The 12,212-nt window shown below is 46.5% G+C and overlaps 1 protein-coding gene across 3 annotated transcripts in view; it reads left to right on the top strand.

The window, feature by feature from the left end:
• The window catches only part of LOC308332490 (rho GTPase-activating protein 44-like), an 83,644-nt gene that overhangs the window by 67,048 nt on the left and 4,384 nt on the right, over nt 1–12,212 (top strand). Inside the window, exons 15-18 of one of the 3 annotated variants that reach the window (XM_080788425.1) lie at nt 1,701–1,792; nt 4,322–4,502; nt 7,748–7,951; nt 9,113–9,631. In XM_080788425.1, the coding sequence (XP_080644551.1) occupies nt 1,701–1,792; nt 4,322–4,502; nt 7,748–7,951; nt 9,113–9,631 (996 nt within the window). Of the gene's footprint in view, nt 1–1,649; nt 1,793–4,321; nt 4,503–7,747; nt 7,952–9,112; nt 9,632–12,212 lie in introns of all 3 variants that reach the window. The other 2 variants (XM_080788427.1, XM_080788426.1) reach the window with 2 other exon arrangements.

Raw genomic sequence — 12,212 nt, 5'->3', positions numbered from 1 at the left:
TACATATAAACTATACATCTATACTACTATGCTATACATATGTACTATGACGTGCTATGACTACATACAATGCACTTATGCTGTCTACATAACATGCTATAAGTCTGTATCAAATGCTATCTTAAGTCTACAGAAATGCTACAGTATCTAAGGGGGTGGGGTAAGTGCTATGGGCCATGATGGAGTCTGAAAAGGTGGGTTTTCAGACTACGGCGGAAGATTGGGAGTGATGCTGCAGTTTTGACTGCAATGGGAAGTGCATTCCACAGTTTTGGAGCCAGAAGGGAGAAGAGTTTGGGACGTGTGGAGCGTTGTCCCGGCGATTTTAGTGAGGGTACTTCCAGCTTCTCTGCGTTGGCTGATCTGAGTGAGTGTCAGTAAGTTGTCAGAACATTGTCAGTGAGAAAGGAGGGCATTTGCAAAGTTGTTGTTGTTATGCTAATGCTATTCAGATTCATTTGTTTCTTCTCCAACGAATAGAATTTTCAGTAACAAAAGAGAAGAATTAGCAAGGCTATGCAGTGAAAAGAACCAATTGGCAAAACAAATACTTCCAGGAAAAAAATGCAGGAAATGTACAGGAAAAGCCTGAAGGGTTGGAACATCTGTACCTCAAAATGTTACAGTACTTGAGTAAATGTACTTCATAGTTACTTCCCACCACTGCTGTAAAGACTTTTTGTCTCATTGATCTATGAGGCATTTGTCTCCTACCTCCTGAAATGTCTACCCGGATCACATCGTTATGTCATGGACCCAGGACACTTGTTAGTGAGCTGATGTATTGAGCATAAACATCCAGAGCTGTGAGCCATGAGCCATGGCTCGTCTTACGCAGTATAAACCAGGTTTTACAGCCAATTATAGACTGTAGCTGCGAGACTCGCTGCAGGGGGGAAGTGAAGAAGTCTGAACATCCAAATGTTTCATGAGTTGCTTGGGTTACTTTCGTTCATGCGGTTCTGCAGTTACTTTCGAAGCACTGCTTGTAGTTCTTCCACCGGTGCCCAGTGATGTCAAAGAAAATACGTCATATAATCCACCACTCCTGAATGGAGTGCCTGGTGCTGGGAGTCTGGTGCAACGCACAGGTCCTGGGCCTGGTGAGAGCAGGAGTGGACCTGGTGAGACGTAGGAGTGGCCCGGACAGGACATAGATAGAGCCTAGTCCTTCCACACGCCAGAATTTGGTTCTCCCAGTCCCAGAGTATCACTGAGAATACGTCCCAGGTGCATCCATGCGATGTGTTTTTTAGTTATAGTGTTTCTGCCGAGGACAATTCTTTGTACTGGCAGATTTGTCTGGTGACTACTAGTACTACTCTCCAATATGTCTTTAAGAAATTAAATTGAATATCGCTGGGTGGTGCACGCTGCTCGGAGACTTCTGTAAAACTCCAACTGTGTTTCCCATTAGTGATAAACTATGATGAACTAAGTAGCTGAGGGGTGAAGGAGACTCTTATAATCCCATGTAAATCTCCAAGCCCCTTTTACCATTGGCCAACTTTTAATTAGTATTTTTAATGTCCTCGGTTTTCAAATTGGAGCTTTTAATTTTCTCATTTAAACTATAACATTTTCGAGGGAAATGTCCGTGTCTCAGCCTTTTAATTCTCCTAATCCCGGCCGGCCCAATTTCACCCCAGGCTGTCGTGCATGTCTCCTCTATATTTCCACCCGCCCGTCTCTCCCCGCAGGAACATCACAGAGATGATGACGACCGTGTCCCTGCAGATCGTTGGCATCATTGAGCCCATCATCCAGCATGCCGACTGGTTCTTCCCTGGAGGTGAGGATAAGTCAAGGCAACGAGAGGGATGGATCACTTCTGCCCATCTTACTGTCAGTGTTGCCAAGTCCACTTATTCTTGGACTTGTTACAGTACTTGCTTAATGGGCTATATGCAATTATTCATCCAACCCTTCCGCGTTCAGCTTTGGCCCGCCGCTGCACTTCCGGTCGGCAGCCGACTCATTGCTGGTGGACGTACGGTCGTGATTTTGTTAAAGTTCTTTCGTTTAAACCACACTATTTCATTTGATTAGTCGTGGTTAGTCGTGGTGTTTCACAGTTTGTATTATTTGAGTGGCGATGTTGACACGATGACATGAGTTAAAAACATCAAAATCTCCTTTTAAAAACGGCAGCTCTTCCAGTTATGCTGCTGCCTTCCAGTCACCCACTCTCACTGCTCACGCACTGACCACTGACTGACTGTCTCTCTCCCACCTCGCTCTCATGCGCTCTCATCTCTCTCTCTCTCTCTCTCTTTCACACGTGCACGTGCAATAGCTGTATCGTCATAGCTACCTCTCGACGTACGTGTGTGTGTGTGTGTGTGTGTGTGTGAGAATGAGAGAAAGAGAGAGGTAGTATGATGATACAGATACTGTGTGTGAGAGAGTGGGAGAGAGGGAGAGAGGTACATAGTATGATGATACAGATACTGTGCGTGAGAGAGAGGGAGAGATGAGAGCACAGATTATGTTCCTGGGTGGGAGAGTCAGTGGTCAGTGCGTGAGCAGTGAGAGTCGATTAGTGGAACACAACTGGAAGAGCTGCCGTTTCTTTAAAGGAGGACTGACACGCCCCTCGGGAGCTAATAACTGCTATCAAACAATGCTATCATGATTCTGACGTCAGAGTGGCGAGGGGCTTTCCCCAACGACTTCTATGCGGGCTCGCTGGGCTTGGTGGCCGTGGTAGCATAGCAACTTATGCTACTATTTTGGTGTCACATTTAGCTTGAATACTGGGTGAAAGTCTCATGCAAAAAATTATTTTTTCGCAACATTGTTCAGGTGAACTGTGTGTTTATGCTTGTTCATTGTAATAATCAATATCGCTATGATTATTTTATTTATCGCCGCGTCGCTCCGCATGACAACATACAGTCTAGCCCGTCTCAGATGCAGGCTGCACACACACGGACGGACGGACGGACGTATAGTCTCTGGTCAGGTCCCTGCATTGAACTGGGCATGTGTGTACGCACACACACACACACACACACACACACACACACACACAACTTTTAGCCGTGGCTATAGTGCATGACAGCAGGGAAGAGAGCTAAAGATTCCGTGCCATTGCATGTGTGTGTGTGTGTGTGTGTGTGTGTGTGTGTGTGTGTGTACACACATGCCCAGTCCCCCGTAGAGGCTCATGATCTCGTCCGCAAGACTATGCCTCGGCATAGCGATATTTATTATTACAATGAATACAAACATAAACACACTATAGTTCACTTGAACAATGTTGTGGTAACTAACTACGGTATTACAGAGTGAGAGCGAGGGTGTACATGTCAGCCTGCGGCTGGGAGGGGAAAAGAACAGTAGTCGCGCTGCGGCCAGACAACAGCAGACCGTCCGTAGTCGCGACTGTCGCGCTGCGGGGCTGAGAGGTCTCAGAGCGGGCAGACAGGGGTGTTGGCGACCGGGGGAACATGGGACTTGAGTCCAAAATTTGCGCTTGTGCTGCAGTTCCCCTAAAAAACCCCACGCCAACCTCAATTGCATTCAAACTAAGCATTTCTGGCGAAAAAATATTTTTTTTCAATTACATTTATAGCCAATATGACGCTAAATGTACCGTCAAAAACGCTAGCCTGACCTATAGCCACTTGTTGCTAGCGCCGTAGCCCCGTTTCAAACTGTTTCAAACTGTTTTCAGTCAGACCACGTGATGTGCTGTACCACCCATATTAATTTCGGGGCGTGTCAGCGGACCTTTAAAGGACATTTTGACGTTTTTAACTTAATGTCATCATGTCAACGTCGCCACGCAAATAATACAAACTATGAAAAACCACGACATCAAATATTCAAATGAAATAGTATGGTTTAAAGAACTTTTTTTGTTTCCTACAAAATCACGACCGTGAGCAATGAGTCGGCTGGTGACCGGAAGTGCAGCGGCAACTTCTGTTTCCCAGATAGCCTCTCTACCCATTCAGCCATGGTTACCTAATCATTTGACGCGCAATAGTTATGTTACTGGTTACCACAAAAGTAATTGCGTTACTTTGTAACATGTTAATCCTGACACTGCATTTACTTGTGCCAATGAGCAGGTAATGTATACAATACTATTCACTATTGTCAATGCTTGCTCATTGACAAGTCTAACACACAATATGATGTTTATGATGTATTAGCTACAATTGTGTTCTTACATCACGTAATTTTTAACCTTTATAGAGCAGCAAATTAATACATTTGACACGGTATTGCTTTTCAAGTTTCAAACATTATGAAGGCAGCTGTCAATTTCTTTGCAGAAATATCATTACATTTGTTCATTTATTTCTGTCAGAGATCGAGTTCAATGTCACGGGCAACTATGGCAGTCCCGTGCACACCAACCACAATGCCAACTACAACACCATGCCATCGCCGGACTTGGACCAGACCGAACGCAGGCAGAACGACCAGAGCCGAAGGCCACTCAGCGTCGCCACCGACAACATGATGCTGGAGTTCTATAAAAAGGACGGGTAAGAGAGCCATGCAATGATTCGGTCTTTCAGTCTGGGACGTGGACACACATTATAGTGTTTCGTGACGGTGTTTCTCCTTTCACATTTCAGAGAAGAAAGAAAATGTGAATACTTGGCCGCAACTCTTAGAGAATTACGTCACTTACAACATGAAAACAAATGATGTACAAGTTGTGTCCACGGATCAATTAAGAGTGTAGTATAGTATTGTATAGTAGTCGCATAGGAACTAGAAGCTTGTTATTCAGTCAGTCCTAGACATTCTGGCATGTGTGTACAACTTAATTATCTTTAGCATTTTCATTTCAACCATCTCATTGACTCTGCACCCTCGATGCACTTATTCCCTCATTCAACACCAATCCTAAGCAGGCACTCTAAATGTTTTTCTTGTTCATAATTAAACAAATTAAGACTGCTGTGCTGACATATTAGCTGTGGGCTTATTCTAAATGGGGGGGGGGGGGGGGGACACTTGCAATTCTGCCTAATTTCAGAGTTATGTGCATGTAAAGTGAAAGTGAGAGAGAATGGACTTCTGCTCACAGATCGGCGCAGGGATTGAATTTGGTGCGGCGTTTAGATTTTGCCCGTTGGACCTTTGGAGGGACAAAGACAACGTCACATTCCTCCTTCCTTCTTAGGGAGTGAGCCTGGAGTGAGAGAGAATGGCAAAAAGGAATGGGACATGGTAGGGAGGTTTATACCGTGATATACTGGGAAATCTGGACATCCTGAAGAAAAGAATGGAGGATTTGCTAAGTGAAACCATTCTGTCTCGATCTGTCATATTGTGTGTGTGTGTGTGTGTGTGTGTGTGTGTGTGTGTGTGTGTGTGTGTGTGTGTGTGTGTGTGTGTGTGTGTGTGTGTGTGTGTGTGCGCGTGTGTGCGTGTGTGTGTGCGTGCGTGTGTGTGTGACTCATTCACTCTATCTCGGCATATCTCTCTCTCTCTCTCTCTCTCTGTGTTCTTTAATAGGCCCTTGGTCTTATCAGGCCCTGCCCTGCAGAATAGTCAGGCTGAGTCCAGCAGCACTGGGACCAAGTAAGCCTGGCTAATTAAACCTGCCTGGGTCTGTGTAAGCCCCAATCAATAGAGCTTGCCTTTCATTAGAAACACATACTCTTCCGCTCTGACTGAGTTCAGGCTGAAGTGTTTTGCTTTCTTTCTTTTTTTTTGCTTTTGTTTTGTTTACAATAGTTTTCTTGCTTGGTCATAAATAAAACACATCCTAAAGTGATATTTTACTTTGGGATAGTGCACATTACATTACTGCACATTACATTGACTTTTTAGTGCACATCGCTTTCTAGATTCAGATTCATGAAGATGTAATGCTCTTAGGAACTGCAGCCAGTCAGCACCACTTTATTTCAGTTGCGGGAAATGGAAAGTAGACTAGACGTAATGTCACTCTGTGTCTGCTTGGATCAGACATCAAACAGTTAATTTGACAGTTTTGTGTATATTATACTGAGTATAAACATCTGACAGTCTGTGGTGACAACAGCAAGACATCCAGTACTTGGTGTCAAGTACAGTACATAAACCTGTAGGGATTATTCATTTGTGAATATCTCTCCCGCTCTCGCTCTCGCTCTCTCTCTCTCTCTCTCTCTCTCTCTCTCTCTCTCTCTCTCTCTCGCTCTCTCTTGCTCCATAAAGTGTGTTTTGCGCGGCTATCAAATGTTAAAATAACTTGAGGGACATTTATCACAACACTGCAGGAAACCACTTGTGTTAACTAAAGCTTTAGAATAAAGTAATTTATTCTACATTTGTCTTATTTTCTGAGGATGTGGGGTGGATTTCTGGGATCCACTGGGAAACTTTGACCTAATTAGCACTAAATGGAGCGATAATTTGCTTGCTGGGCAGGATGTGCTTGACGCACCTTTGGGAAGGCACATTTTCACCCCCCAGATCCCTCTCCTCATTACCGTCAGCATGACTCACACCCCTCCCCACCAACACCAGCAGCCTGCCAGCCCAGTGTTGCGCCAAAATGTGTGACCTATATTATATTAGATATAATATTATGTATTATGTTATTCCTCGCGTTGGTGTGGATTTGCGGAGAATTCCCAACCGTGACTCCTGGTGTCACATAATTCGATTGGTCACCAACATTGGTGTAACATCAACCTTGCATCCCACTCCCCGCTGCCTGCCTCACCATCTTAGCTTTCAGAGCTCATAAATGCGACCCGCCAAACTCCCACCGACACTTTAATAAAGACGCTCTGTGTGGGCGAGGGCACAGCACTTTCTCATGATCTGTATTCCTCTGCTCATTTCTGCTTGTCTCTGTTCTGACACAAACGCAGCAGCATTAGGAAGATACAAAGGTACTGTACTTATTTTCTTGACTTTTCTCCAAACCCACTTGCCGCCTTTTCACCGGTGTTGTTGTCTCAGCCCGCACGTTGAAAGAAACTGTCTCTTTTGTCATTTTGTCTCTTTAGTATTCCATTCAGGTCTGCTCACTGTTGGAAGTGACACACTTTGACACCGGTAGTTCAGGGTTTCCCAACAGCGGGGTGACAGAGTGGAGGTGAATGGCTGGTTGTCAAGTCTCCCGTGGGAACAAAGCAGGCCTTTCTATCTCGTTTGCTTAACCAGCATCTTTTCAACGTCACTGGATACACATGTTTTGATGAGTTCAAACACCAAGCCGTTGATACAAAAGCATTTTGTTGCTTTCATTTAGAGACAACCATGTACATAGATTGTTTTGGATGATTCCTGTTTTCCTGTGATAGCCTGATTTCTGATTTCTTCCCGTGATTTCTGTTTCTCTAACCAGAAACTTGCTATATTTAGTGCTTACACGATTCGATTATTCTCAGGCTAAAGAATATCCCATCAATACCCCATCAAAACATGAAAAGAGAAAGGGCCGTTATCCTGTAAATTTACTGTGTTGGTGTTCTGTCCTTGACATTCGCTGCTGTAGAGCCTAATTTCAACCATACACAAGGCTCTGTGCCATGAGTAGTGTGATGCTTTCCCCAGCTGCTGACCTGGGCTCGGGTTTGGGCATGGTTTTAGTGAAGGCCAGCACCTATAAGGGAGAGTACGGCTGATCCTTAGTCAGCGACTCCGTCCCAGACGCTCCGTGTGTACTAGTGTTCGACACCTGACCACCCACGCCCATGCACCCAAACCCATGTGACCACCACACTCGGCCCTGAACTTGACTTGGCTGTTGATCTCTGTCCCCCCCCTCCCCCCAATGCAGCATGGGTGTGAGGGTGATGGACACGACTTGGGTGTCACGCAGGGGCTCGTCGTCTGCGTCCCGCAAATCCACCTCCACGCCTCCGAGCGTGCAGCCCCCCGCCCCGCCCAACAATGACGCGCTCGCTCCCGAGCTGGCGGCGGGGGAGCTCTCGGCGTCCCCCTCCCCCACCCCTCCTCCCGCTAGCAGCAGTGACCGAGCCAGGTAAGGCCGCGGTTGGTACCCTGTCCTCCGCTTGCCCCCATCCACCATACCCCCCCCCCCTCCCCCCTCCCAGTGTGCTGCTCCCTCACAGTGCCGCTGCGACTGACCCGCCACAGCGGCGTTGTCTTTCTGCGCTTCAACCCGTTTACCTGTCTGTAACACACCTGCTGCCCCCCCCCCCCCCCACACGTTGTTAATTTGCATCTCTCGACGCATGTCCTTATGAACTATACCCCTGACTTTCCAACGGTTCTTTAAGTCAGCGTTGTTATTTGTAAGCGTCACTTATTGTGCAGTAAAGCTCTTGGTGGTGTCATTAATGTTTTGCCTATAGTTCTCTTCATATTGCCGAGCCACTTCAGGTTGGTTGATTCGCCTCACTGGGAGGGACTCTTTTTATACGGCGTGGAGGAGGCTGGCTGTCTATACTGTAAGGGGGTTGACTGTGTCTTTGTGTGTCTGTGTGTTTTTGTCCGGAAATAATATCACACGACTGGACAGGTCAGCGGCAAACTTCGTATGCATACTGCTAGTACGCTAGCACCATGCATATTTTGTTCACATGATTTATAGTTTCAGAAACACAGTGTGTAACTTTGATTGTATACTGTCAGTCAAGGGGGGTTGGATCGGGTTGAAACCTTACAAAAATGTCCCAGGCGGTGTTGTGTAGGCCAAAAAGTGCAATTCTAGAAAACAAACTGACGAGTTCAGTGTTAGAGCTCAAGCTTTCTATAGGACGTGCTGCATGTGCATGTCGTTCATGCCTTTTTGACATCGTTTTGAGGTGTCATTCAGCAGCTGTGTCAACGCATTGTTGCTAGGCATGCATGCCTCGCTTGCAACAGATACGGCAGTTGATGCAATGCATGCATTTGAAAATGCCTAAGAATGGTTCTGAGCCGTTTGCAAATGTTTTTCTTTAGCTTTTGCGCTGTCCTTGTTCAAGTCCTCCCCGCCTTCGTAACATCACAGTGTAAACATTAGAATGGCACTAATTAATCCTCCCTCACAGCTACTGAATGAGCACCCACACACCCAGAATTCCCCACTGGACTTTCCCCTCCACGCCCCAATGATCATCGCATCCACTATCAAACATTAACATTTGACCACCAGCTCAGTTCCCCATGAAACCTCTTGACGTTCTTATCGTTGCAGCTCGGACGACGCGTCTTCCAATTGGTCGGACTCCTGTTATGCCTACCCCTCCCCAGAGGAAGAGAGGCCCCCTCCCCCTTATCCCTCTTCCTCCTCCTCTTCTTCCTCCTCGTCCCACCCGCTCCCTCACCACCATGTCTATATCCGAGCACCTCCGTGTCCGCGTCCCGCCGCTCCCGGTCCCGAGTCTGTGCCCCCGGGCCCCTCCCCTCCCCCCCGCTGGTACGGCTACAGCCCTCCCCCGCTGCCCCCCCTCTGCCCCTCCCCCCAGCCGCAGCTCGACGTCAACTCTAACCCCAAGCCCAGCTCTCTGCACCTGCCCAAGCGCGCCTCCCTGTCCGACCCCTCCGCTCCGCATGCGTCCCCGTCCGACACTAACGCCTCCTCCTCCCTCCACGCCAAGCCGCCCCGCGTGCTAACTCGTCCCGACCCGCTCCCGCCCCCCGCCCACCCCTCTAACACCCCCCCTCCGTGGGCCTCCTGTGCCTGTACCCAAGAGAGAGGACCCAAGCTGAATAGGTAAATGAATACGGATCCTTGAGCTGTGCACACATCCTGACAACACAATGAACACATCGACACACATAGCTGCACATGCGCACACATACTAGGTTTGAAGAGATGTGTAAACTGAAGAGATGGGTAAACTGTCGCAGTCAGTCCCAATCGATCTGATGGACCATAACTCTTCCAATGTCAAGTTCTTTTCCTGCATTCTGTGGGTCCAGACTCCAGATGAAACTATTCACAGCTATTCACACCTGGACAGATTTTTTTCTTTTTACATAAATAGACCAAATACAACAACCATTGGGGTAATCATCAACGTTGCAGATATAATATTAGACCTGAAATATTCCCTGAAAAGTTACAAATGCAAGGAAATGACAACACAACCACAACAGGATATGCTTTTATAACACTATTGATTGTGTGTAAAATGATTTCTGAAATCACCCAATAGAGCAAATTTGTCCATAAATCAATCACAGTTATTCCAAACACCATCAGCTCAAACTAGATGGATATGTTTAATTAAGCTGTTGAAACAGGTGCCCAATTCTTTTTTTTTAAATTGAGCAGTGGAGTGTAATGAGCGCCTGTCCAACCGCCGTAAAACATGTTAGTTATCGTTAATACAGATACTATACTTGATTAGAAACAATCACGATTAAAAGACAATCATTTCTATAACTTCTTTGTGGTCCTCTCTCAAGCAAGGTGTGTGGCAATCATAGTTAATATAAATAAATAAATAAAAACCAATTTTCCATCTAAAATAAATAGCCAATTTACATTTTATAGAAGAAAAGAGGCATGCCTTCCATAGAGAACTTAACTTAATAATCCATCGTCGTCGTCAAATTTAGCTTGAGTTTTTTAGCGTTCTGTTAATACAGTTGCCATATCTAAGCTGTTCCATTGTGAAGCAACTCCAGCTTACCTTCAGATGCTACGTGGAAACAAACGTCCTTTAAGAGCTGCAGCGCTCACCGCCCGCAGCTTGTCGTTATCGGCTCCATCTTTAATTTCACAGCCATATACGATACTATTGCACTCCATAACTTTCCATGTTGCTAGGCTACTCTGCAGATGGTTGCTAAGCAACAAAGAAAATCCAAAGCTGTCAGTGAATTGCATTATAAAAGTGGGCGTCTCTGACTCATTTTTCATCGGGGCTCACTTCCCTCTCAGTGGTGGTGGTGGTGGTGGAGTGAGAGAACAGATACCAGGGGTGCACAGCACAGTGGTGGTGGTGGAGTGAGAGAACAGATACCAGGGGTGCACAGCACAGTGGTGGTGGTGGAGTGAGAGAACAGATACCAGGGGTGCACAGCACAGTGGTGGTGGTGGAGTGAGAGAACAGATACCAGGGGTGCACAGCACAGTGGTGGTGGTGGAGTGAGATAACAGCTACCAGGGGTGCACAGCACAGTGGTGGTGATGGAGTGAGATAACAGCTACCAGGGGTGCACAGCACAGTGGTGGTGATGGAGTGAGATAACAGCTACCAGGGGTGCACAGCACAGTGGTGGTGATGGAGTGAGATAACAGCTACCAGGGGTGCACAGCACAGTGGTGGTTGTGGAGTGAGAGAACGGCTACCAGGGGTGCACAGCACAGTGGTGGTTGTGGAGTGAGAGAACGGCTACCAGGGGTGCACAGCACAGCGGTCCTTGCGAGGTGCCAGTCAACGGATTAAACACTAAAGCAGTGGTTTTCAACCAGTGCTCCGGGGACCACCAGTGGTCCTTGAGGGGGTTCAGGGTGGTCCCCAGCTAAATGACGGAGAGTTGGTAACCAAATGGACACTAATAGATATTTAACTCTTGAGAGTGTACCCTTACGGGTCCATTTGGTTTCATTTTACGCTCTCATGAGTTAAATTATTGTTAAAAATCTGCTTTACTTAATTTACAAGTTCAAGTCACAAGACACAATCTTATCCAACGACAACAAAATATAAAAAGTTTTGGGACTGAGAGGCTATAAATCTCATCAAATGCCGAATAAATATTGGTCCTTGATATGAAAAGGGTTGAAAACCACTGCACTAAAGAATAAAAGAATATAACCGCTCACACTCGTAGCTACCGATGCCAATAGTTATTGATTGGAGACAAAGAGACTCTCTATTCTAGGCTGCCTTCTTCAGGGGGAGTGGGAGAACTTAGTCTGAACCAGGCAGGGAAATGTCTAAATAACACGGAAGGCTTCTATCAGCAGCATAATGCATGATAAACAAATATCCCACAGGACTTCATTTGCATTTCTCCATCAATAGACCATAATATTCACACGGCGGCTATCTTGCCATTAAGTTAATGCGTTTTCAATGTAAAATGCCAACATGGCCGCCATGTGAATATGGCGTAGTCTTCAAACCCCTGCAGTCTCAATCACCCATCCCTGTCTCATCTGCTGTCAGTGTGGGCTGGGACATTTGGAGCTGGGTGTGTGTGTGTGTGTGTGTGTGTGTGTGTGTGTGTGGGGGGGGGGGGGGGGGGGGGGGTCGGGGGGCTGTCAAATCATCAACCGCAAGCATAAATTCAATATGTTGTTGACCTTCAAGTCCTCTCTTCGTTGACATTCTGCACTA

The sequence above is a fragment of the Protomyctophum bolini genome, assembly GCF_963924005.1.
Source record: "Protomyctophum bolini genome assembly, chromosome: 18".
NCBI lineage: Eukaryota > Metazoa > Chordata > Actinopteri > Myctophiformes > Myctophidae > Protomyctophum > Protomyctophum bolini.
The sequence above is the reverse complement of the archived record's forward strand: the minus strand, read 5'-3'. Positions and strand labels throughout refer to the sequence as shown.